At 36.4% G+C, this 25,933-nt stretch overlaps 4 protein-coding genes across 17 annotated transcripts in view; 2 read left to right on the forward strand and 2 right to left on the reverse strand.

Annotated features, from left to right (window-relative positions):
- Positions 1-1,725: 1,725 nt before the first annotated feature.
- On the forward strand, positions 1,726-20,484 carry LOC123880265. Of its 2 annotated transcripts, XM_045928302.1 has the most exons (10): positions 1,726-1,828; positions 3,462-3,642; positions 11,806-12,019; positions 13,381-13,502; positions 13,963-14,141; positions 16,475-16,647; positions 17,823-17,955; positions 18,514-18,678; positions 19,395-19,550; positions 20,317-20,484. In XM_045928302.1, the coding sequence occupies exons 1-10, from the start codon at positions 1,816-1,818 to the stop codon at positions 20,460-20,462; spliced, it is 1,482 nt and encodes a 493-aa protein (XP_045784258.1). In that variant the 5' UTR covers positions 1,726-1,815; the 3' UTR covers positions 20,463-20,484. The 2 variants fall into 2 exon arrangements, with proteins under 2 accessions (XP_045784258.1, XP_045784259.1); XM_045928303.1 differs by lacking the exon at positions 13,381-13,502 and having other exon boundaries at positions 13,970-14,141.
- LOC123880281 (26S proteasome complex subunit SEM1-like) lies at positions 6,106-23,319 on the reverse strand. 2 transcript variants are annotated; one of them, XM_045928328.1, is made up of 5 exons: positions 23,309-23,319; positions 9,870-9,875; positions 8,119-8,711; positions 7,570-7,684; positions 6,106-7,054 (listed from the first exon to the last, which is right to left on the reverse strand). In XM_045928328.1, exons 3-5 carry the CDS (start codon positions 8,192-8,194, stop codon positions 6,907-6,909), a joined length of 339 nt encoding a protein of 112 aa, XP_045784284.1. In that variant the 5' UTR covers positions 8,195-8,711; positions 9,870-9,875; positions 23,309-23,319; the 3' UTR covers positions 6,106-6,906. The 2 variants fall into 2 exon arrangements, with proteins under 2 accessions (XP_045784284.1, XP_045784285.1); XM_045928329.1 differs by lacking the exons at positions 9,870-9,875; positions 23,309-23,319 and having other exon boundaries at positions 8,119-8,759.
- LOC123880245 (eukaryotic translation initiation factor 4 gamma 3-like) overlaps positions 14,707-25,933 on the reverse strand; it is a 68,017-nt gene continuing 56,790 nt past the window's right edge. For 11 of the 12 annotated variants that reach the window (XM_045928256.1, XM_045928247.1, XM_045928252.1 and 8 more), the window contains one exon: positions 23,264-25,118. In XM_045928256.1, the coding sequence (XP_045784212.1) occupies positions 25,039-25,118 (80 nt within the window). In that variant the 3' untranslated portion in view covers positions 23,264-25,038. Of the gene's footprint in view, positions 14,721-23,263; positions 25,119-25,933 lie in introns of those variants that run through there. The other variant, XM_045928245.1, reaches the window with a different exon arrangement.
- LOC123880277 lies at positions 14,842-15,911 on the forward strand. Its single transcript, XM_045928323.1, has 2 exons — positions 14,842-15,168; positions 15,467-15,911. Exons 1-2 carry the CDS (start codon positions 14,930-14,932, stop codon positions 15,843-15,845), a joined length of 618 nt encoding a protein of 205 aa, XP_045784279.1. The 5' UTR covers positions 14,842-14,929; the 3' UTR covers positions 15,846-15,911.

The following is a 25,933-nucleotide window of genomic DNA, read 5'->3' on the forward strand; positions in this document are numbered from 1 at the left end:
TTAACAAAAAAAAACCATTATAATATCTTACTTACAGTTGAGTCGTAATTTTATATGCCTTTAGAAATTGATACCTATCTTAAAATTATCCTTGTCCACAAGCTAGCAACTATGCGTACGTTATATGTGCGTAAGTGTACTACTATATAACATTTCGCTATATAACACCACTATATAACATTTCGTCACGTCTGGCGCTAATGGGATCTTGAACCATAATCGATCTATCCACAATCTGTTAAAAAGTTACTCAGCGTCGTTATTATTGACAAAAAACCATAAAAAATTTCCTGTATACCAACATTGCTAACAGATAAATTAATTTCTGACGTTAGATTAGCAGATTTAGAGATTGTGTAAAATCGAATTAGCACCATTGAACCCATAATATAAAATAAATGTCGTGCCCCAAGTCTTAGCATGAGACTTTAAAACAAGATAAAAACCTAAATAAATATACTAAATATTTGTTAACTTTGTATATACTAATATTTGACTTAAAGGATATTACTAAACTTACGGGTTACGTTTTCTCTGTTTCGGCATCTATTCTATACATACCTATTTACGTTTGAGAATAATTTAAAGGTGCCCACGCACTCGAACTGAACTGCAGCGGAACTGCGCGTCGCGGCAGCGCCCCGCACGATATTCTCTCGATATACGGTACGCGCGTCGCGGCTGGAGAGAATATCGTGCGGGGCGCTGCCGCGACGCGCAGTTCCGCTGCAGTTCAGTTCGAGTGCGTGGGCACCTTAACAGGGCTCTCTCCGTCACTCGCTCTATATAAACGTAGTTCCAATTTCATTTGAATATTAAGCAACCAAAGTCCATGAAATTTTGCAGACATATTCTAGAAACTAATATCTATGTCTGTGGTTTTCCAGATTTCTATTAAGATATTCGGTTTCAAAGTTACGCGGTCTTAAAAATTTTCATACAAATCTTTGAGCCCCTGTAATTTTAAAACTACATATTTTTAGAAAAATCTAAAACACCACAGACACAGATATTACTAGAACTACGATTGTATGAAACGAGTGACGGAGAGAGCCCTCTTAAGTAATCACTTTTATGTAATGCATTTATTAGTAGCTATCCTTAAATGTTTAAATTGTACAGATGAAAATAATTACCTATTATAATTATTCTTTGTATATTTTTTCAAATATACTGAAATGCCAAGTAGCTTGTATCTTTTTATTTCCTGATTTCCCTTATGTTTCACCTTCAACCCACTTTAAAATAAGTATGAAAGATACTCATAAAGAAGTAAACCTATTGCGAAGTACGAATCATGTAGATTAGATAGTTTTTTAAAAAAAAACCGGCCAACTGCGAGTCAGACTCGCGCACTGAGGGTTCCGTACTCGGGTATTTTTCCAACATTTTGCACGATAAATCAAAAACTACAAATACATAAAAATTAGTAAAAATCTGTTTTAGAATGTACAGGTAAAGCCCTTTCATATGATACCCTACTTGGTATAGTTATCCTACTTTGAAAATTTAATTTTTTTTAACATTTTAATTTTTTTTTAAATTATGTATCCACAAATTTTCAGATTTATTCCTGTATTTGTGCTATAAGACCTACCTACCTGCCAAATTTCATGATTATAGTTTTATACATAGATAAATAAAGATATAAATAAGACCATTGACGTATTATAAATCTATGATCGAAGAATACGTTCATGTCATGAACGCATTGATTCGCCTGCCTGATACCATCAATCAATCATCATTCAAATCGAATCACATATTTACATTTATGAATTTAACAAAGTAAAAAATAACGGTTTAAATTTCCACATGGAAGGCGGAGGTAAATAATTTCAGATAATACTAGGTAACTACTACTTATTACTGCTTGGATAAAATAATAATTCTAACTCAAGAAGAAACCAACAAGCATTAGCTATTTTACTAATATTACATATCTATGACTAATATATACCATCGATGATATATACTAACTATTACGTATTTTGCAAAAGCGATATTTTCACATGTAGTTAGTTGAAATATGCCGTTTCTGATAAAATAAGACGATCCTAGAGCTCTAGGATCGTCTTATTTTATCAACCCCCCTCGATGGGCTAATAAAGTCCCTAGCGAGGGACTTTATTAGCCCTAGAGACTTTTCATTCCAAAGGGCTAGCAAAGTCCGTGGGCTAAGCTACAAGTGTTTGAGCTCATTAATTTGGTCTCGATACCTCAATGGCAAATACCCATGGAAATAATTAATCACATTAGCTTACAAAATATTAAACAGGGTCTTATGATAGATCCGGGCGGTTTCAGGTTCATCAAATGTCTAACGACTCACTCATTCCAGATACTAGGGGACTCGGGGCTAATTTATTTCTAACTAGAGGATGCACGCGACTTCGTCCGCGTGGATTTAGGTTTTTAAAGATCCCGTGGGTACTGTTTATTAATTTTCCGGGATAAAAAGTTGCCTATGTCAATTACATGGACACAAACTACCTCGGTACCAAATTTCATACAAATTGGTTACACGGATGGGCCTTTAAGAATCCCGTGGGAGTTCTTTCATTTTCCCGGATAAAAGGTAGCTTATGTAGCTTCCCCGGGATGTAAGCTAACTTAAGGTAAGGTTAAGCTGTTGGGCCGTGAAAAGGTAGCAGACAGACAGACACACTTTCGCATTTATAATATTAGTATGGATTAAAGCGAGGTATCCACCAAAGTGGAGATGAGTGGAGATCATGTGTTTAGGAAACCATTCATGCCGTGAAAAATCAAAGAGTTCCCGCGGGATTCCTAAAGACTTTCCACTTAACCGATTTGTATGAAATTTGGTGCCGAAGTAGCTTGCGTCCCTGTAATTGAAATGGGCAACTTTTTACCCCGGAAAATCAATTAGTTCCCACAGGATCTATAAAAATCTAAATCCACGCGGACGAAGTCGCAGAGCATCCTCTAGTAAACAATAATGTAAGAAAATACCCCTGTTGTTTTATAGTTTTAAGTTTTTAACCCCCGACCCAAAAAGAGGGGTGTTATTAGTTTGACGTGTGTATCTGTGTGTCTGTGTATCTGTGTATCTGTCTGTGGCATCGTAGCGCCTAAACGAATGAACCGATTTTAATTTAGTTTTTTTTGTTTGAAAGGTGGCTTGATCGAGAGTGTTCTTAGCTATAATCTAAAAAAATTGGTTCAGCCGTTTAAGAGTTATCAGCTCTTTTCTAGTTTTCTTGCAGAAAAGAAGGTTAGATAACCGTTAGGTTCATAATATTATGTCAATAGACAAATGTCAAGCTGTCAAGATGGACGTTGCCTAAATACATAATTATTTATTTGAAAATGATGTTTTGGAAAACTCAGATACTTTGGATCGTCGGGGGTGTTATAAATTTTTAATTTACACTTGTAAATTAATTACTTAAATGTCGGCGGTCCCATTGAATGCTAATTTTTTGTAACTGTTTTAGACGATTGCACGTGTATCAAAATTGTCGGCCAATTGGAAGACGTAAAATGGTCTCTTTCTCCCCGCAAATATTGTCCGAGTCGCGGCCCACTAGCGATAGGTGATTGGACTCAGAATCAGCACATATGGCTGCACTACGTTGAGAGCGATGATGGGTTGCTAGTCGATGACGATGTATTGAGGTACTGAGGTCCTATATTCCTTTGTTCCTAGGTCCTTTGTATTCCTACCTTCTGCAATACAGGTATTTCCTAGTGCAGAAAGTAGGAATCTCAATCTTGCTGTGTATGTAATCAATGTATTTATAAGTTCAATAAAATTATTATGATAGACAAGCAACACTGAGGTTCTACAAATGGGCATCTTGAAGCAGTCCAAACTGATAGCGAATTGCAATCCTTCTTTTTTGATATATCTACACGACACAGCTCGAACTACCGCTGGAACTGTCTAAGGTTGTTTTTATAGGAATTTGTATTAACATCATTAAAAAATTAGTATGACACGATCGAATAATTAGTTTACTGAATTACATAAAGATGGCGCTTTCCGTCATTAACTTGCAGTGTTGTACAACTGTTCCTGTTGGAGCTATAAATTAGTGTACTGGCTTTAGATTTCTTGTACGATGGTACAGACGGACCATTCGTGTGCGAGTCCGACGTGTACTTGACCGATATTTTATCAAGAAGTTTAGTTCAAAAAAACCGGCCCAGTGCGAGTCAGACTCGCGCACCGAGGGACACTATTATGCACAAAAATAAATAAAAATCTGTTTTAGATTTTACAGGCAAAGCCCTTTCATATAGCCCCACTTGGTATAGTTGGGTATCTCAATTTGAAAATACTAATTTTTTTTTCATGAACACATTTAAATTTTCTTTATGTGATTTAACAACAAATTCACGGTTTTCGGATTTTTTCTTTACTTGTGCTATAAAACCTACATACCTGTCAAACAGGGTTTTAGGTCAACGGGGAGTATCCTATAGGTTTTATTGATAGACAGGACAGACGGACAGACAGACAAACAACAAAGTGATCCTATGATGGTTCCGTTTTTAACCCCCGACCCAAAAAAAGGGGTGTTATAAGTTTGACGTGTGTATCTGTGTATCTGTGTATCTGTCTGTGGCCTCGTAGCGCCTAAACTAATGAACCGATTTTAATTTAGTTTTTTTTGTTTGAAAGGTGGCTTGATCGAGAGTGTTCTTAGCTATAATCCAAGAAAATCGGTTCAGCCGTTTGGAAGTTATCAGCTCTTTTCTGGTTTTCTTATTACTTTTATCCCAGGACCACCAGAGGTTACATATTTTCTGACACAGGAAATATGTACGATTGAGTAGTGTTAGTAAGTACTAAGAAAGCATGCCTAGTCTACGTGCTAGCTTGCTTAGACGGCCAATTTTCAGGTATCTGATAATCAAGGTACATAAAACCATTACTTACCTCACGTAAATTCTCCAAACTGATTTTTACGTATATTTTAGGCAATATCCTTAAAAATATGTCGCCAATACTCCCAGACACAAGCGATACACTTATCTGGAGTTATAATACTAGCTTCCCACGGTACATGATACTGCGGTTGCGTAATACGCGCGGCCAACGACCACGGGCAGCCGCGCACAACTCTCGGACGACGACTTGTCTGCGATACCATACGGACGATAATCTTCTTATGCTGCGCCGGTGCCAACTGGTCCGCAATATCACGCACCGTGGGAAGCCGGTATAAATACTCTTACTGTCTCTATAGGTAGGTCTGTATGTAGGTAAGTAGGAGTTCTAGGGGCAATTTAAATTTGATTTTTTCATTTCTAAGTTTAACGGACTTTAAAAAAAAGGAGGAGGTCCTCAATTCGACAGTATGTTGTTTTTTTTTTTGTATGTTTGTTAAGCGACTCCAAAAAAATATATAGCCTATGTTACTCGCTGATAATGTAGCTTTCTACTGGGGAAAGAATTTAGAAATCGGTTCAGTAGTTTTTGAGTTTATCGATTACAAACAAACAAAAAAACAAATCTTTCCTCTATACAATATTAGTTTAGACTAATGACATGAGAAAAAAAAACTTTACATGTATGATAAAAATTTTGAAATATTGCTAACTAGTGGATGTAGGTTTTTTAAAATTCCCGTGGGAACTGTTTGATTTTCCGGGATAAAATGTAGCCTATGTGCTAATCCAGGGTATAATCTATCTCCATTCTAAATTTCAGCCCAATCCGTCCAGTAGTTTTTGCGTGAAGGAAGTAACAAAGATACACACACACACACACACACACACACACACACACACACACATACAAACTTTCTCCTTTATAATATTAGTGTGATGTCTATCGAAATCTCATCGAAATAGCCATTAATCTCATTAGATTTTAAGCATTATAATTATAAAGTATGAGAAAGTACTGTACTGAAAAATTAAAACATATCAAAAATTAAATTTATTAGTGGAGTTATCATGCAACTTCATTAACTATGTTTTTTATTTTTATTTTATTGATTTATAAATGCAAATGGAATGCTTCACCAAAAGCCTTGCGTCCAAGGTAGTTATGTTGTCTGTTGCTAGGATGTCAAATCTCACAGATGTTGTTAGTTACATATATATAGTTGACTGACAAGTCACAAGTGACAACAACAATTTTAATCTACATACAACCTACAAGTGCTACAAGAAATTAATTCTTTATTACAATAAAACTGCAGTTTATGAAAATTACTACACATATGAGAGAAATACCATAGAAATACTTAGAGCAACATAAGTAAGCTGCTATGAAAAGATTGCAGCACTTAGTATTGTATAAAAGTAATACATTGGTATATAGGTTAATGATAGGTTACTTATTTTTAACTGTCCTTTTGGACCTGGAGGAAAGACTGGCAGTGCCCTGAGTCAGAGGTTAAGAAGACTGTGGTATGCATTGGAGGTCAGCCTTGCACTCAGCTGGGTGATACGAACCATCCGGGGCTATAATATGAATGCAGAAATCTCTTGTCCAGCACTTGTTGATACTGAACCACTGCCTTGCCTCCATCATCCAAAAAAGCCAGGCTGCCCTATACTGAGGCACTGGATACATACACATGTGTGTATATGTGTAGGATATATACATACTTAGTCCCTCAGTGCATACTGGCAAGTATTAAGGTTTTATTTTATTTTTACCCGACTGTGCAAAGCCAAAAGGAAGGGTTATGATTTTAGCAGTCTATGTATGTATGTGTGTATGTATGTTTGTATCCAGATCCTGTCCGTTCCACCGTAGTGCCTAAACTACTAGTTTTCAACTTTATCCTTAATTATTTTTATGTTAAGTTATACTAACATACTATTAAGTAAATATTGTACTAACACCTTAAGAGTCAAGGTCTGAAATAAAGAAATTTTACTTTTTAAATTTAGTTTATTGATTTAAAGTTAATGGTAATATTACATATTATGTAATTTTTTATTATCCTTCGTTTCGGATTCCTTCTTCATTACGGATTCTTTGTTCGTTTCGGATTCTTTGTTTGTTTCGGATTCTTTCATCGTTTTGGATTTCTTGGAATCTTCGTGGATTTTCTTGACCTCTTCACTGAAAAAGAAAATAATATTGCAATATTTATTTGGTACATAGTCCACATTTATTTATTTATTTTTTTAAATACTTTATTGCTTAAAAACTATGACACAAAGTAAAGTACAGGAAATATTCGCAAACAAAAGGCGACCTTATCACTGTTAGTGATCTCTACCAGGCAACCCACACTTATGAACTTATAGAACTGTAGGACGGAGAGTCGCATTACAGTAGGTAAGGTATACATAATATACAATATACATACAACATACAATATTAAAAAGAAAGTTTGATTTCAATGGCACAGCAGATTGGTCCAGACCCTGTATGCTGTAAAATCCTGTATGCCTCTGTGCGGTTAAATCTTTCCACAAAAAGGTGGCCTTTGAGATGCTGGCTCATCATGGGAAACGTTTCAATGCAAACTCTAACGGGTCTAACTATTTAGTACAGGTTGCAAATCAGCTAGTTATTATCACGTTTTTAGTAGTAAAAATCTTTTAGGGATCTTATTATTATAAAATTCTTACTCTAACGCCCTGGTGAACGAGTCTTCGACGTGGTCAACTTCCCAGTCGGACTCCCACATTTCTTCCTCGATTTCTTGTACATCAGGCTGTGAGCCCGCTTCTGTGTCTGATGCTTCTGATAACAAACAAAATGTGATTTTAGGTAAGAGGTAAAAACAACAAGATTTTCATGCAAAGAAATGATAAAACTTCCATCCATCCATCCATCAGCCTGTATGCGTCCACTGCTGGACATAGGCGCGAGCGCGCCACCAAACACGGTCCTCCGCCTTCCTCATCCACCCGCTCCCCGCCACCTTCTTCAGGTCATCGCTCCAGCGGGCAGGAGGTCGTCCCACACTGCGCTTACTTACGTGGTCTCCACTCCAGAACACGTGGCCGTCGGTTCTGCGACAGACATGACCTGCCACTTCAGCTTGCTAATCCTTTGAGCTATGTCGGTCGCTTTTGTTCTTCTGCGAATTTCCTCGTTCCGGATTTTATCCCTGAGAGTGTTACCCAACATAGCTCGCTCCATAGCGCGCTGAGCGACCTTTAGATAAAACTTACCTTCCGGGAACTCATCATCGTCTTCTAGAATCTGAGTAATATTTTGTCGCTCAACTTCTTCTTGCTTTTCTGCCATTTTTAAAATTAATTTTTGGTTTTTACTAAGTTTTAAAAAATAGCACGTGAAAATCACAATATGGAAGTTCGAAAGTTTTAAACTCAATGGCGGTGCTACTTAGTGTTGCAAACAGACAAAAGTCTAAAATTAAATATCGTTAAATTGGTCAGCTAAAAATCGGAATAAATCGGAAGATTTTTATTCGGAATAAAACAAAAGAATTGTACTATGATTGATATTATATTTTACGTTGATTAATTATATATGATTATCGATTATTTATTGTACATTGATTGAACGAAAAAACTCGCGCAACAATTACGGACCTGTTATCTAATCGGTAACTACCTATTACAGTCCAGGCCTGAAATAAAGCGAATAATTGCCGAGGCGAAGCCGAATACCTCTCAAGTGATTTTGTAAGGATAGACGCCAGCCGAGTCTTTTTAAACTGAACGAGGTCGGTAATTGCTATTTCGGCCGGGAATTGTATAGTACTTTACCTCTATTTGCGGGTAAACAATAAAAAACTTAACTCTTTAACAACACCCTCTAAAACACACTAATTCAAACGTGATAATCTTGTTCGAAAAAGAAAATTAAAAACAAAATAGGTATTAAATAATCAAAACGAAAAACAAAAAAAGATTATTATTAAAAAATGAAAAACAAAAAATATATTTAAAAACAAATAAAAAAAAACTTAATTAAAAATAAATCAATAAATAAATCTTTATTGAGAAAGAAACTTAAGTCATTTTGCCATATAAAAATTAAATAAAAAAAGATAGAATAAATAAATAAATGAAAATAACAAAATATTAATAGAAACAAAAAAAAATGAAAAATCAAACATATTTATTTAAAAATATATTAATTTTACCTTATGAAAAATTATGAAAAAAAGCATAAAATATAATTTAAAATTAAATAAAAATATTGGCAGAATAATTGGTAGAAAAATTAAAAAACTCTTGTTCGAAAGTAAAATAAGAAAAAGTTAAAATGAAAAAAAATGAGTGAAAACAAAAAATATTAGAAGCAAATCAGAAAAATAATACTATATAAAAAAAATGAAAAAAAAATAAAAAAGTTAAAACAAATTAATAATAAAAATGAAGACAATTTTAAAAAATCAATAAAAATTGAAAAAAAAACAAAAACAAAAAGGTGAATAGAAATTAATATATAAAAATTAAAAAAAAAAAACATTTAAAAAATCAAAATTAAAAATATTTACTAAAAGCAAATTTATAAAAAAAAAACCGACCAAGTGCAAGTCAGACCCACGCACTGAGGGTTCCGTAACCGTAAAAAATATTAATAATTTTTAAAAAAAAGAATGAAAAATCATACGCTTTTATTTAAAAATTAAAAATAACTTAAAAAATAATACCTTATAAAAAATAAAGAAAAAAAGCAAAAATAAATATTAAAAATAAATAAATAAAAGAAAACAAAACTCAAAAATACAACCTAACTAACTACAATCCTTCGATTGACCTCGTCATCAGTATGAAACTGTCCAGCAATTTCCATTACAGTCCTCTTGGAAATTGTTGGAGTGCGGCCAGTAAAGACCCGATTACAATCCTCTATAGTGAAATCCTTTCTTTAGTAAAGTAGCAATTTACGGTCAAGTGGAGGTAAAGGTAAAGTACGTCATAACACTATGACTTAGCCGGGTTGTAACGTTGTACTGAAATTCATTACGTCTTAAGGGATGTAATGTACTAAAATCTATTACGTCTTAAGGGATGTAATGTAACCTTACAAGGAGCTTTTAGTGGTCATGCTGCTATTGCTGTCTCACTTCAACGTATGATGGCATCCCTCTCACTCGAATGATTTAATTTTTTTATCTAGCTTAGATGAGTGATGGCGTTACTTGCCAGAAACATGGTTCCATATAGTAATTAAAGACTTGAAAATTCAGGGAAATTCCCTCCCAAACTTATCTGCGAAACGTTATGTAAGGTTACTTTTAAAAAGTTGATTTGAATTGTCAACAATACTATTATAAAATTATTAATTTATCTAATGAAGGTAGTTTGATAAAATCTATATTTGGCTCATTCGATGTCATACAATCTGTCGCTAGGAGGCCAACAAGATTGAACTTGCATAAATACGGGTGTTTTGAAGGTTTTAGTTTAGTCTCCATCTGAGATTCGGGGCGATATCATATATTTTCGGTATTTTGATTGTGAACTGGATAATTAGATGTTGTGATAGCAATCACGCTCTAATTAAATTATTTATTTTGGCATTAGTTTGTTTAGATTAAAACTCTCGGATAACCTGTGTTATTACCATTGAACCTGTGTTTTTTGTGTTGGTTTTGAGAGGACATTCCAATTATTCCATAAAAATATTTAAATAATACCTGCTTTTCTGAGTGACGCCAATAGTTATATTGTAGTGTTATTGAATATTTATTTAACTTGAAATTAAAATGTCGAGGGACGACGATGATAAGTAGCTGTAATTTAACATTGGAAACTATTACCAGATTCAAGACAGATAGGTAGGTAACTATTAACTAACTATTACGGCATATGAGGATTTTGATTTTAATGTCTCGCGAGGTGTAAAAATTAGAGTATTGAGCTTGTATGCTGTCTTTGTCTTGGGCGCCCCTAAACCCCGCGCTACACTCAGGATTCTAGATGCAACACCCTCGCTCCGCTCGAGAGTTACTCTAAAATCGCTCGCTACGCTTTATCCCAGCGCCCGTGACGTAGGACATTACATTACCTCCATTTTGAATAATCTACTAAAACATTAGATTGATAGAATGCTCCAAAAACCTTAGAAACTAATAATTATGTTTTGTTTCACTCATACTTATGTGATGCTAGTGAACAATAATTGAGTAAGACATACGTTTACTCAGTTTTTATTTTAATGTCGGAATTATAATCGTAATTCCGATTGTTCCGATTTTCATTGTTCCGATTCTGAGGTTAAAAATAAAGAAGTTTAACATCCAGTGGCACGGGTAACTTTAGAAAAATTATGAAAACATCGCGAGTCTATGGTTCAATGGGACAGTGGCATGGACGTATTATAACTATGGACCGATAATAAACTGAAAATGCGTGTCAATTATTTTTGTGCGCGTAAGTCATTTTGTCACTGTGTGGTATCGATATTACCATCAAAATTAATTTTCTATGTTACTACGACTGACTACGTGCAATATATACTCCATACTAATATTATAAATACGAAAGTGTATCTCAGTCTGTCTGTTAGCTTTTCACGGCCCAGCAGCTTAACCGATTTTAATGAAAGGTACAGAGTTACCTTGGGAGCGGACATAGGCTACTTTTATCCCCGAAAAATCAAAGAGTTCCCATGGGATTCTTAAGGCCCATCCGTTGTACCGATTTATATGAAATTTGATACATAGGTAGCTTACGTCCTGGAAATTGACGTAAGCAACTTTTTACCCCAGAAAATTAAAGATTTCCCATGGGATTTTTAAAAACCAATAAATTCACGCGGACGGTTATTATATATTCAGTAAAAACAAGAGTAAAATGAAACACTTTTCAAATAATTTAAATCAATTTATTCCTTTTAAAATACGGGACCCTCAAAATAGGTAGGTACTTTATTTTCAGATCAACTGACAGTCGATATTGGTCCATTCATGATGTGCAGCGGTATTGTCTCGGAGATCTGCATTGCGAACAAGTTCTGTTCACTTATCAGTACCCCAACCTCCGTATGCCGTCGCTTCTCGGCAGCTATTTGTGGAGAGCCAATACAGCACTCAAGTCTCCACCTGCTCTTTATATAAGGGAACTGCATAGATCAGTTGAACTTACATTGAAGGTAAATGTTACCACCTGAAAGTTGTAGCGGTAATAGTCTAGTTAAGACAGGGTTCGATCTTGGTCACGCACTTCTAACTTTTCGGAGTTATATGCGCTCCAAGCAATTATTTAATACTAGCTGATGCCCGCTACTTCATTCGCGTGGATGTAGTTTTTTAAAAATCCCGTGGGAACACTTTGATTTTCCGTAAAAAGTAGCCTATATGTGCTAATCCAGAGTATAATCTATCTCCATTCTAAATTTCAGCCCAATCCATCTAGTAGTTTTTGCGTGAAGGAGTAACAAACATACACACACACAGACACACACACATACACACACACACACACACACACACACACACACACACACACACACACACACAAACTTTCACCTTTATAATATTAGTGTGATGCATTGCTTAAAACGTCGTGACGAAACCTGCATGCCTCAAAGTTCTCCATATAATGTTCTCAAATGTGTTTAAAGTCTGTCAATCCTCAGTTAGCCAGTATGGTGTAATATGGCGTACAGCGTTCTTTTTCTGAGAGAAGACCCGCGACCAGTAGAGTGAGATGATGATGATGATGATGAACAGTTAAGTCAGAATCAGTTAGATCACTCGAAGTCGTAGGTGAGGCATTGACCCGTGTTTTGCACGCTGTACATTGTGCATACGGTTAAAAATACAAAATCACTAAAACTACAAAATAAGGCAGATAGTTATTGGCATTAGATTGTGTTTAGGTACTATAATAATACGCTTTTTTGCTAGCGTTCTGGATACATCCTGTTTTTGTGTATGTGAGTTCGTCCGTTGGGTCATCCTGCGTTTGCACATCATTCCTCCTATTGAACTGAATCTGTGTGCAGTTGTCGGCACTTTCATGACATAGTCCATCAATGTAGCTACAATAGATGGAGAGTGAATCATATATACATATAATAAAATTGTAGAAAAGTGGTGTCTGTACAATGGAAATATATAAAAAAAAAGTAGCAGGGGTTGTTATTATATCGATGCCGAACCCGAAATTGTAATTATTTTTTTTGTCTGTTTGTCTGTTTGTCTGTGTGTTTGTGCACGCTAATATCAGAAACTGCTTATTCGATTTAGATACGGTTTTTACTAATATATTGTAGTAAGCTTCACTTAACATTTAGTGTTTATTTCATGTCAATCGGTTCATAAATAAAAAAGTTATGTCAATTTTAAGAATCACGGCGAACATTTTTAACGTACAGAGTATATGCTGCCCGAAAAGTCACTATTCTACGCGAACGAAGTCGCGGGCACAGCTAGTATTACAATATATGTGGTCAGCTAATTGGTAACCTGAAAATAATAATACACATTAGACAATACTCTTATGTACCAGAAAATGGAAGTCAAACAAGCGCAAATGGACCGTCTAATCATATCGGATCAGTTGATTAACATCGACCGAATGGACTATTCGAAACGAAAGTCTTTCCTAAAAATACTTAATAGTATTATCAGGTAAATACCCATCTGTAATAATCGTTATCGTCGAACTTTCATCAATCGCAACCTACTATCAGAGTGCAGACTTTCTGAAAAACTCAGACTTTAGACATAAAAAGCCCATAAGCCCAACAGGATACGATGCATTTGGCGAATGTGTACAGGGCTACTTGGCGTATATATTCCGGGTACAGCTGGCGCTGGTGGTTTTGCCAACGTTTAACTTGCCGGACTCGTTTCCGGGGGCTCGATTACAGTAAAATGACAGATACAGTGTCAACATCGCAGTCATTTGATTGGGTGACGCTCGCTCACTATATGGCTACGATGAACTATTGCGACAAGAATACCATAAATTGACGCAATCATAATAATTGCATGCAGTTTTTGCGCAATCGACCAGCTGGCGATTCTATTATTAGGCAAAATGGTGAAATAGGTAGTGTAAGCTTAATAAAACTTAAAGCTTGAACAGTTTTCAGGATAGTTTGCAGCTGGTCTCGTTAGAAAACCTATGCTGTAAGCGATTGGAAGGCATACAGCTCCTTGAAACGCTGGCCTGCTTCGTCGCGCAAACGTTGAAATATTTGTTCCTGTGGCGGTTCGTGCTGCCCAATGAGAACCCTATTCTTATCAACTATAGCTATATCACCGGTACGTTTGCATACTTACATGCATACTGGAAGAGTACATATATTAGGTACTGCAAGTAGGTATGTAGGTATATCGTCTTATCCTACGAATAACGACACTTACAAAAGGCCTACTTTTCAAGAAGAGCATTACTGTATTTATTTGAATACTTACTATGAGCATATTGTATGCAATCATAAAGTCCATGGTGCCTGATTGGCGGTTAAAAGTCGGAGACTGTGGCCGTAGTGGCTGTTTACGTCGGATATTTTTGTTGGTGGCTTATAATAATCAAACGCATTTCTAGGCAATAAAATAAAAAGACGCCACTCCAATCGTTGTGTTATTCGTAGGATACGACGATATATTGAGACGCTTGGATTGCGTCAGGGAAAATAAAATTACGATATACAACACATAGGTATTTTATTATATATATTTATTAAACTTATACAATATAGCTACACTATACAGGGCAAGTAAGTACTTTATTAAAATAAGCATCCAACTTAGACGACCAATGTTTATTTCAAAACTTTAGTATTACTTATTTTATAGAATTAAGTCCACTTTATGAATGTAGGCTTCAATATATTGTAACTTGTAACCTAGGTAACAAAAAGCTAAAAGAACCTACTTTGTAGTCTGGTTACTTACTGGTTACCATTGTGATTTTTTTCACTAACATCAAAGCATCAAAGAAGTGTTGTTGCTTGGCTACCCTTATTTATCCTGTCAATCTGTCAATACTTAGCTGTCAAAGAGTCTCTACTCTTTTTACCTTTTTACTAATAAGCTATTCTGTAAATATGGCCACTGATGAAGATAAATGTAAAATAGCGAAATTATTACAAGGACTGGAAGTACCGGAAGTGAAATTGTCCGAACGATGCAACGATTTGGTTAGAGAGTTTCATAAGAAATTCGACGGTGATATAACTATTGAGGAAATGGAAGCTGTTAACTATGAGAATCCTTACGTGCCTGATAAAGAACTACTGGAGGTCAACGAGAGGAAGCTAAAGGAACTTCTGAAGGAGAGCAAACGGTGCGACTATGCCTTTGTACTAGTGACTAGTGTCTTTGGACACTTCTTGCAGAAAAACTGTTCTGGAATCACTGTGGATGTAATCAGAATGCAACTAATCAATCAATCAATGATTTATTTACTCCAAATTAAAATTTTAGGTTAACCGTACTTTGGATGCGAATTTGTAGTTACCGTACGTAAACGTATGAATAGTGCTCGTACGATTGAGTGCGCACATTACTTACTTAACAAAAGAGAAAATAATCACTGTGCTACTACTACGTATTTACTAATACGTATTTCTCCTTTGTTTTAGTGTAAAAAAAGCAATTGATCTAAATCTCAATGCCGTCGATCCAAAAAGACCCTGGCGCACAAATTCCAACAAAGAGAAACTGCTACGCATCGAAAACGAACTGAAACATCACATCGAGAAATCTTCTTCGGCTATCACACCAATGGACGAGCAAGAAATGACGGAGCTGGTGCAAGTGTGCCGCGAGGAGACGATGACATCTCAACCTGTGGGAGCTAATCGAATGAGAGAGACCGTGGACGAAGCGAGAAGAAATCTGCCCAACTTTCAGTATAGGACCGTTGAAAACTCTACTGCAACTACAATTTTATCCCATGCCCATGGCTCTGAAATAAGTACGGGTACGGCTAGTACTGAAGACAATGCTACGAATAATTAAAGCATACCTGAAATGTTTCGTACTGGGTGTTTAACTTATATAGATTTCAATAAATTCTCTAAAGTTTTTACTATTTTATTTAGTAGATTAAGTAAAAGAATCCACTCGCAAAACTCGAAGTTTTTTTGCAAACTTTAGGTATTTTAATTTAATTACAAGCTTGTAGGTTTAATAATTACAAAAAAGCAATTTGCAACTCTGAACAGTATGGTACCCACCATCGAGCTGATGATGGTATAATAGTGAGAGGAATCCTCGGACTCCTCAAAGGCTGGCTTGATTTGTCTCAGTGAGAATTTTAGTACCTAACATAAAAATTATTTGTTTAACCAAACTACCCACGGAGACTAAAAAGTTATATTATTTATATGTATTATATACTTTTTTATTATATATATTAGGTATATAGAATATAATTTTTTTTTATATTCTACATTCAGGTAGACTGTTTTATTCAGTTTTTAAAAACTAAGTCGGTATAAAATCATTTATTAGCACATCGTTGATCGTACGCAGTACGGCGGTTGTGCTAAAGGTGTCAAGAAGGCTACTTTCAGACGTGCCACAGCCCGCAACATCACAGTAGCGAAAATGTATTGTGATTAATCATATTGTTCCTTTTGTATTAGGTAGTGGACAATACATTCCTCGGCCGGACAGTCGGCAATGTTTCCTCCGGTGCCTGGGTGAGCTACGCAACCTGCGTGTTCTTGCTCTAGAGTACGCGTACCTAGCGGATGGAAGCGGCTATACTCTCCTCTCTCTCCTACCAGTCATACGGAGACCACATTTCCGCTTACAGGTCAACAAAAATTCTACCTTATTTATGACTCCTGCAGCCTGATTCGAAAACTCAGCGTCAAATGATAGCCACCAAGCTCATTTGACATCTATTTGTAATCCATTGGAGGTTTTCTATGAAAAAGTATTTTAATATCACTGATTGAAGCAGCAATGTAGAACCAAACAATGTCAAATGAGTGCGTTGGCTATCATTCAGTGTTATTCAGTTAGCGAATCACCCCGCTGATGTTATTTTGGTAGGTTACTAATAGAGCTGAGGTAGAATAACTAATAAAGCAGAGGCCCTTTGAAAAAGGACCCCAGACGGGTTGAATCTAGTTGGGCACTCTACGAATAATTACGTGGGTCACGTCGTTAGCTACTATCATACTAATATTATAAAGACGAAAGTTTGTGTGTGTGTGTGTGTGTGTGTGTGTGTGTGTGTGTGTGTGTGTGTGTGTGTGTGTGTGTGTGTGTGTGTGTGTGTATGTGTATGTTTGTTACTCCTTCACGCAAAAACTACAGGACGGATTGGGCTGAAATTTAGAATGGATATAGATTATACCCTGGATTAGCACATAGGCTACTTTTTATCCCGGAAAATCAAAGAGTTCCCACGGGATTTTTAAAAAACCTACATCCATGCGAACGAAGTCGCGGGCATCAGCTAGTTTATATTATTTAGAACTCATTTGTGATAAATTCAACGAAGACCGACGCGCGCATTTGTGCATTGCATTAAATATTAAATACTAGCGTGGGCATCAGCCCACGTCCTCGTCCGCGTGGATTTAAATTTTTTAAAATCCCGTGGGAACTCTTTGATTTTCCAGGATAAAAATTAACCCATGTTACTATCTAGAGATAGTTGAACGGCATAGATGCCAAAAATCAAGTCGGTAGGTTGCTTAGTTAGGCCGTGAAGGAAGGAAACGTCGAGGCTTTGACGTCACTGGCAGGCGTCAGTGTTACCTTAATTTGACGCTAGCTAGACATTAAATGAGTAGATTTCTTTGATTTCACGTCACCCAAAGCCTAATATTTGATAGATGTCGATTCAGGATCAAAACCGGGAGAGTTTCCTCACTCTAGAGTTCACTCTGCCCCGAGCCTAATATTTGACAGATCAAAACCGACAGAGTTTCCTCACTTTACTTCACTCTGGTAATGCGATGTACTTGTATGGTTCAGCTGATCTGCCGTGAAGACCAGATCCCTGGGCGGGCTGACGCAGCGCTCGGCGTGGGAGGGCACAACATCCCCGACACCGCATGGCGCCGCGTTGCTATCGCCTGCCCGGATTTGTATTTGTTCATGGCTTTTTGTTAGTAATTTTTAGTGGTGGTGAGGTACGGACCTCAAAAGGAAAAAAGGAACCCTTATCTACACTTCCTTGTCTGTCTGTCGGTCCGTCCCGTTAACCTAAAATCATGAAATTTGGTAGATAGTTAGATCTTATAGCACAAGTAAAGGAATAAATCCAAAAACACTAATTCAGTCCTTATTGGCTGAATTCACACAACCTTGAGAACATTTATTTATTTTTAATTTTCATGTACCAAAATTGTAGTTACAAAGATATAATAAATTAAGTTACAATCGAAATGCTTATCTCTAAATAGAGATTTCTTCCAGGAAGACTTGCAGGTTTGCAGTTTTTCTCACGATGTTTTCCTTCACCGTTATAATTAGTTATTAGTAAGTGATAATTACATGAACGCACATAATTCCGATAAATTACAATTAGTGTCTGTGATCGAACCTCCGACGCAACGTCCCGAACAGAAGGCCGACGTCTTATCTAAATTATTATTACCGCTTACTAGACTATCACTAGCAGTAGGTTACCTACCTATATTCAAGTAATATTTCACCACAACAGATCGCATCCAAGATTACGATAATGTCCGGCGTTTTTTGACGCCCAGCATCCCACTGCGCGAGTCACACCTGCAACTTGGCATTGATTTGAATATCTCTCAGCGACAAGATTCTGATCTCAGCTGTTTCATACGTCATCTTGGCTGTCGATATGCTGACACGCTTGGTGAGTCCTTCTCGTATAGGAGGCGCCAAACGTCTAGCTCGTTTTGAAGTTGTGACGACTATGCGATGAATAGTGTAGCAAACGATACATGAGTCTAAAGACGGAGCTGTACATACACCCGTACTTTGTGGTTCAAAACCTCCTTCCTACCCCTACTCTACTGAAACAGAATATATATAGCAGACAAAGTGAAATTCTCAAATGTCTAGTCAAAAACTGAACCTTTTAATTTGGTTTTAAGTTCATTATTTTACAATTTTTTTGTAACTATGTAGGTATAAGTATCTTATTGTACCTATTAAACTGAGCTCGTTTCCCTTCCGTTTAAAATATTTTCTGTATTAAAACCAAAAAATTTCGCGCTCCTGGTCGCTGTTGAATTTATAACTAACTGCCAAATTGAAAGATAAAATTCACCAGCCAGATACGCCTCAAGTCGAGTAAAAGTTTTTTCCTATAGAGCACCCTCCCCGAAATCAATTCCTAGGGCCTTGCTCGACATAATTTTTTGTCCGTTCCAATAGAACTGCACCACATAATACATTACATAGGTACATTACATACTTGATGAACGGCTGGGCGACAGTAGTATTTATTACCTAGCAACTTACCAGTAAATAATATCTACTAGCTACAGGAGTAATTGGTGTAGTTATTGTCCTTCGCGGATAGCAATCGACGTCGGCACTTGCTCTTATTGGTTTTTGTCTCCATAGTAACACTGAGCATCCAGCAATGGCGTACAGTGGAAGTGCCCATGCGTCGTATTCTGGAACTGATGCCGCGACTGACCAGATTCATGTACACGGGTCGTGTGAGCTCTGCCGATGTACATGATGCCCTGACCATTGTCTCTTGCGGAGTCTGTGAAAGTGTGTACCTATCTACTTTTGAATCAGAAATGAGGAGATCCGTAGGCAGAGTAACTAGCTAAAGTGGCAACGGGCAGGCCACGTAGTTCCAAAAAATTATAGAATTTAAAATCGCAAGGTGCTAGGACCTCGCACAGGAAAGTGCAACGTTGGGAGACCGCTAGAGGGACCGACGGCATTAAACGAGCCCCAAGGAGCCGCTGGATTCAGGCAGCGCAAGACCGTGGCCTGTTGAAGTCCCTACGAGAGACCTATGTCCAGCAGCGAACGTCTGTCACTTGATAATGATGATGATGACTAATCAATAATCACTATATTCACTGCATAATATATTCTTTAACAGCGACTCTCTAAACAAATCAATGTGTACCTACTTACCCAAAATTCACAAATTCAAATTCAAATTCAAATGTTTTATTCAAAGTAGGTACAAATGTACACTTTTTGAACGTCATAAATAAAATAATTCAATCATAAAACATAAAATATAAATTACAAGACACAACAAGCCATAAGAATTTAAAAAAAATTAATTGTCTGTAATTTTTTTTCTTATGGCTTATAAAAAATGTTAATTCAGTTCATTAGGAAGCATTTTATAGCGCAAGTCCTTTGATCTCCTGTAAAGTTTGAATATGTGTGGTAAATTTTTTTTAATTACCTATTTATGACCTACGTACTTATTTATTGAAATTCTTTATCTTTTTTTTTTAATAGATACTATTAAAAGAAGACATTATAATATTTTGATAATTATTTTCTACAGAGTTGAAGCAAATTAAAATACAAATTCAAGATGAGGAATCTAAGCGCCAGTATTGGAAAAAAGAGGTCAACAAGCTGACCGAAGAATTCGCAGATATAATGGCCCTATATGAAATTGCTTTCAGTATTAAACTTTACAAAGCATGATTTTATTAAAATATATAACTGAGAAAAATTTGCGTTACTTACTTTCAATTCGGAGGCTCCAATGCATAGTTTTATCAGCATCAACCCATCTTCGGCTCATTAAACTCGGGTCTCCTCTCAAAATGAGAAGGGTTTGGCCAAGTGCGCATAGTAAGACTTCAAACGACTTTGAGAACATTACAGACAATCTCTCTCAGATTGACATCTACAGAGCACACTTTGACTTTGCTCAAACTTAACAGGGCTCTCTCCGTCACTCGTTTCATACAATCGTAGTTCCAATTTCATTTGAGTATTATGCAACCAAAGTCCATGAAATTTTGCAGACATATTCTAGAAACTAATATCTGTGTCTGTGGTGTTTTAGATTTTTCTAAAAATATGTAGTTTTAAAATTACAGGGGCTCAAAGATTGAATGAGTGAATTTTTAAGACCGCGTCACTTTGAAGCCGAATATATTAACAGAAATCTGGAAAACCACAGACACAGATATTAGTTTCTAGAATATGTATGCAAAATTTCATGGACTTTGGTTGCTTAATATTCAAATGAAATTGGAACTACGATTGTATGAAACGAGTGACGGAGAGAGCCCTCTTAAGTCGCTGTTATAACGAAACAGCGTTATATCCATGTTATATCAGATTGAGATATATATACCTACTCGTAACACCTTAACTTTGCTCAGAATGAAGACACTAAAGTTGCCTTCAAACTACGGAAATATAATAATATAATATATAAATATCGCTCACCCATATCTATTATATCGATACGCACACCTAAGTGTGAACAGTGACATTTAAAAGTAGGGTGAGCGATATTTATATATTTCCGTAGTTTGAAGGCAACTTTAGTCTTACTTTAACTGGAAATTTAAGTCTGACCAAAGTCAAAGTATGTTTTATAGATCTCAGCATCAGGATGCTCCAATTTGCATACCTATGTAGTTCAAAATTCATGGTTTTTAAAAATCCCGCGCGAAACGATATATTTATAAGTATTTTATATTTTTAAAGCTACGTAACATTTGTGTATTTATATTTGAAAAATCCTCGTTTCACGTTGGATTTTTGAAAACTGAAATCCAAGTGTACAAATTCAAGCGCGATTTGGACGCACCTGAACGATTCTTTGGATCTGGCGCGTAGAGGCGCAGTAGTTACTGTTGGTATCGGTGGCATTTACCTACTTTGGTTCTGAAATGAAACTTTGACTGAAGAACCAACACTAGACTAGATCCAATGGTCCTAGATCCCAGTGTCGCCAAACGTTCATTTTCTGAGAAAATGAGTAAAAGGTATGGGATAGACCGAGTAGTGTACGCCTACCTCTACCGTACGCATATTTTGACGACCTCCCTAGCACAATGATCTTATTAGTGGGAGCTCCCGGGTTCGATTCCCGGCAGGGGAAGTTTGGCATTTTATAATTTCTAAATTGCCTCTGGTCTGGTCTGGTGGGAGGCTTCAGCCGTGGCTACCACCCTACCGGCAATGCCGTGCCGCCAAGCGATTTAGCGTTCCCTACGATGCTGCCTACAAAACTGCCATACTCACTTACCCCCAGGTAAGATTACAGTCAAGGGCTAACTTATATTCGTAGATGAATTAAAAGCTTGTATACGTATCTGTATTCTAGAAATTTGCTAACTTGTATTGCGGGCCAATTTAAAGATATCATCTGCTAAATATAATATGTACTTAAAATACTTTTAGGTATCAGTAGTTCTACGATATCACTAGATTGGTTTAGTGAAATAGTCTAGTCGTTTTAACATCTCCCGGGCGCTAGCCATATCCCTAAGGGAGTTGCAATTTCTCTGCGACAAGTATATTTCTTGCGTATAAATTACATAACATGTAAATAATTACAACCCAGATTTTTAATTAAAATTTAATTTAAAATGTTTTTTGCGAGCTATAACGGTGCCCACGCACTTGAACTGAACTGCAGCTGAACTGCGCGTCGCGTCAGCGCCCCGCATGATATTCTCTCCAGCCGCGCCACGCGGCAGTGACGTACGCGCGTCGCGGCAGTTCGAGTGCGTGGGCACCTTAATTAAAGCGTCTGGCGGAAATTATACAGCGGATGGGAGATGATTATTAACAATATTCTGTAAAACATACCAACATAAAAATCGGCACTTACGACTAAGAAAGTGAGTAAAGCCGCATTTTCATTAGGGGACATTTGTTGCGCGACTCTGTCGCTCGACACGAAATTCACGTGTCCCGCGCGATGTCGCCCGACGTCGTCCGACGTCGCTTGGGACATTTACGTGTCGCGCAACTTGTCGCTAGTCGATGGTCTGCGAGCGTCGACGCGCGCGACCTTCGTGTCCCTCGACAATCGCCGGACAGGCTTTGAGTGGTGAGAACGTGTGTCGCTTTGTGTTCCACTGCACTGAACAGCACTACTTCCTCGGGCGACATACTGATCACGACTGGCCAATGAGAACGAGTTATATGTCGCGGGACATTGTCCCACAACTTTTACAGAGACAACTACGTGAATGTCGAGCGACAAGTATCTGCGACATGTCGCCTAATGAAAATGCGCCTTTATGTTCGTAAATAGGTACCTTTAGCAGTTGATATATAAAAAGTTAGCCGATATACGTATATTATTATAGTGCAAATTAACACTATCCCACACATTTTGTTTCTCAGAAAATAAGTATGATCTAGCAGTTCTGGGACTTGATCTATTAGGTCAAAGAATGAGGCTTCAAGTAAACGCGATATTTGATGGTATGCCGGGGATTGGGAACAGAGAAGGGTCGTAATAATAAAAGGTATACAATAAATAAAGATTATATTTCTTTATATAATTTTATTTAAACTAAAACATAAATGTTCAATTAGTTTTCAAATTGTAAAATTCAAATAATAATTAAAATATAGAAATAATTTTTTATCATCATAAAATTAAAAATAAATTTTTAAAATAATGTTTAAAATATATTTCTAATTTCTGAATTATACATACATTTAAAAAAAATGTTAAAATACATGAATTTATATACAAGTGACTGTTTAGTCGTCTTACAGTAGCTATTTGACAAAAATTGAAATGATCGACCGAGATCAAACAACTTGCAACTGACATGCTTTTACTTTTGCTATATGGTGTTTCTCAATGAACCGAATTAACATTTTTGTTATTGAAATGTTATTTTATTTTTTAAGTACAAATAGATAGTAGGACATTGGATACTAAGTGATTTGCTTCTGTAAGACGACTAAAAATTCACATTTAGGTGTTCGAGCCTACGCTTGAACCACATGTGAGATTGATTACCCTTCCAATATCCGTCGGAATGCCTAGCCAGGCAGCACGCGGCAGCCTTGGTTGGGCAGCGGACGGATATTGAAAGGGTAATCTCACACTTGGTTCAAGCTACGGCTGAAACCTAAACTAATTTATCTATTGAATACACGACAATACACGACATAAAATTTAAACATATAAAATTAAAATATTATGTGTCGACAACGACAAAATAAAATTATTTTGGAATTTCATTTAGCCATTATTAATAATAATAATAATAAATATTTTATTTACCAGATTGTGGGTACATAACAAGTTACAACTGTACTAACAAGACTACATTGCGCTCAGCGTTACAAGTTATAAAAAGATAAAGTCATGCAATTAAAATGAAGTCATGCAATTAATCGTCAGTTAGCGTTCTTTACATAAAAACAAAAAATACGCGTTGAGAGTATGTCTGACAGTCAGAGCTGGCAAGTAGTCTTGCTTGTATAGTAAGTCAATATTACAAACATTTTGACAACTAACAAGACTACATTGCGCTCAGCGTTACAAGTTATAAAAAGATAAAGTCATGCAATTAAAATGAAGTCATGCAATTAATCGTCAGTTAGCGTTCTTTACATAAAAACAAAAAATACGCGTTGAGAGTATGTCTGACAGTCAGAGCTGGCAAGTAGTCTTGCTTGTATAGTAAGTCAATATTACAAACATTTTGACAACTAACAAGACTACATTGCGCTCAGCGTTACAAGTTATAAAAAGATAAAGTCATGCAATTAAAATGAAGTCATGCAATTAATCGTCAGTTAGCGTTCTTTACATAAAAACAAAAAATACGCGCTGAGAGTATGTCTGACAGTCAGAGCTGGCAAGTAGTCTTGCTTGTATAGTAAGTCAATATTACAAACATATTGATTTTTTTAGTTGTCTTATAAAAGCGAACCAGCTAGTTTCATTTACAATCATCAAGACAAGACATCAACCTCATGTCATCAACCCAATAGTATTTATTTCATTTAGTTCCTTTCGATCCCTGGTCATTCCCAAACAACTAACAAAAATAGGTTAGGTGTCAAATTTATTTTATACATCTATAATGGAATAAGGATGTCAGCTTCGATTGGGTGATTAGTCTGTTAACTGTTTCGCTTTTATAAAATGACTAGAAATATTTTAAAACTTTAAATAATCCATTTACAATTGAATAATAATAATAATTAAAATATGAAATAATTCATTATTCATTAAAAAATTATAATAATTAATATATAAAATAACTGAAGCTGACGGGCGTCAGTCCTCGCTACAGGATTCCTCATTATCGGCTTCCTTAATGTTAGTGAAAAAAGACGTTAGCGCCTTCAGCATTACCCCTGCAACCAAACGATACGATTTATTCGCTACTGCCCCACTCTGACGTCTTACCCCCCGTCCACACACTGCTCTACTCGCGCAATTAATTGCGACGCCGCCGCACTAGGTCGCTTGCCTTTGCAACGCGATGGACTTCGAAACTGTGGCAGCGTACGCGCTATTACATACTTACCGAAAAAAAGAGGGCGATGAACATGAACTCCTGAACACGCGAGTAACGCAGCCACACTACATCCCAGCCTCCGTTCCTCGCTCCTTTTCATGCCACACGGGCAGTGTGCGGACGGGGGGTTACGTAGGCGATTCAAAGCAAACTTCAATAGGTATAAAAGTTTGTTTTTGGCTTGTCTAAATTATCACGCGTATATTTCCAGTCATGACTCGCTGTCTAAATCTTAATATTTTATTAGCCACTACACTACTCTGGCTCAGGTAATCCTTTCTTTGTGGTGGTCTACGTTATTAGGATACTAGCTGTTGCCCGCCACTTCGTTCCCTAAAACCTATATCAGGTTTTTGAAAATCCCCTGGGAACTCATTGATTTTCCTGGATAAAAAGTAGGCTACTATATAGTTCCAAATAAAATCAAATAAGCTCATAAAGATGATTACTGTAAACTATTTGCTTTCTGCAAAATAATACCAGTACATGAAAAAACAGAACTGACATTATTACTTGAACAATATTTTAATGAAAACTTAAGAAAACCTATAATGGCAAACGATAATTTAAACATTAAATTATGTGCATCCGTGAAATATTGACAGTAGGTTAATTTTATGACGTAGGCGCCCATTAATTAATAAGAATTTT

Source organism: Maniola jurtina, chromosome Z (assembly GCF_905333055.1).
Source record: "Maniola jurtina chromosome Z, ilManJurt1.1, whole genome shotgun sequence".
Taxonomy (NCBI): Eukaryota; Metazoa; Arthropoda; class Insecta; order Lepidoptera; family Nymphalidae; genus Maniola; species Maniola jurtina.

What these genes read in the sequence shown, in the direction of transcription:
- LOC123880281 (XM_045928328.1), bottom strand. Translation starts at nt 8,194, where the DNA reads ATGGCAGAAAAGCAAGAAGAAGTTGAGCGACAAAATATTACTCAGATT. An exon ending in CGATGATGAGTTCCCGGAAG is followed by an intron (nt 7,685 to 8,118) that starts GTAAGTTTTATC and finishes GTTTGTTATCAG; the next exon opens with AAGCATCAGACACAGAAGCG. An exon ending in TCGTTCACCAGGGCGTTAGA is followed by an intron (nt 7,055 to 7,569) that starts GTAAGAATTTTA and finishes TTTCTTTTTCAG; the next exon opens with TGAAGAGGTCAAGAAAATCC.
- LOC123880265 (XM_045928302.1), top strand. An exon ending in ATACTTAATAGTATTATCAG is followed by an intron (nt 13,503 to 13,962) that starts GTAAATACCCAT and finishes AAGCTTGAACAG; the next exon opens with TTTTCAGGATAGTTTGCAGC. An exon ending in GTATTTGTTCATGGCTTTTT is followed by an intron (nt 17,956 to 18,513) that starts GTTAGTAATTTT and finishes TCACCACAACAG; the next exon opens with ATCGCATCCAAGATTACGAT.
- LOC123880277 (XM_045928323.1), top strand. Translation starts at nt 14,930, where the DNA reads ATGGCCACTGATGAAGATAAATGTAAAATAGCGAAATTATTACAAGGA. An exon ending in CTTCTGAAGGAGAGCAAACG is followed by an intron (nt 15,169 to 15,466) that starts GTGCGACTATGC and finishes CCTTTGTTTTAG; the next exon opens with TGTAAAAAAAGCAATTGATC.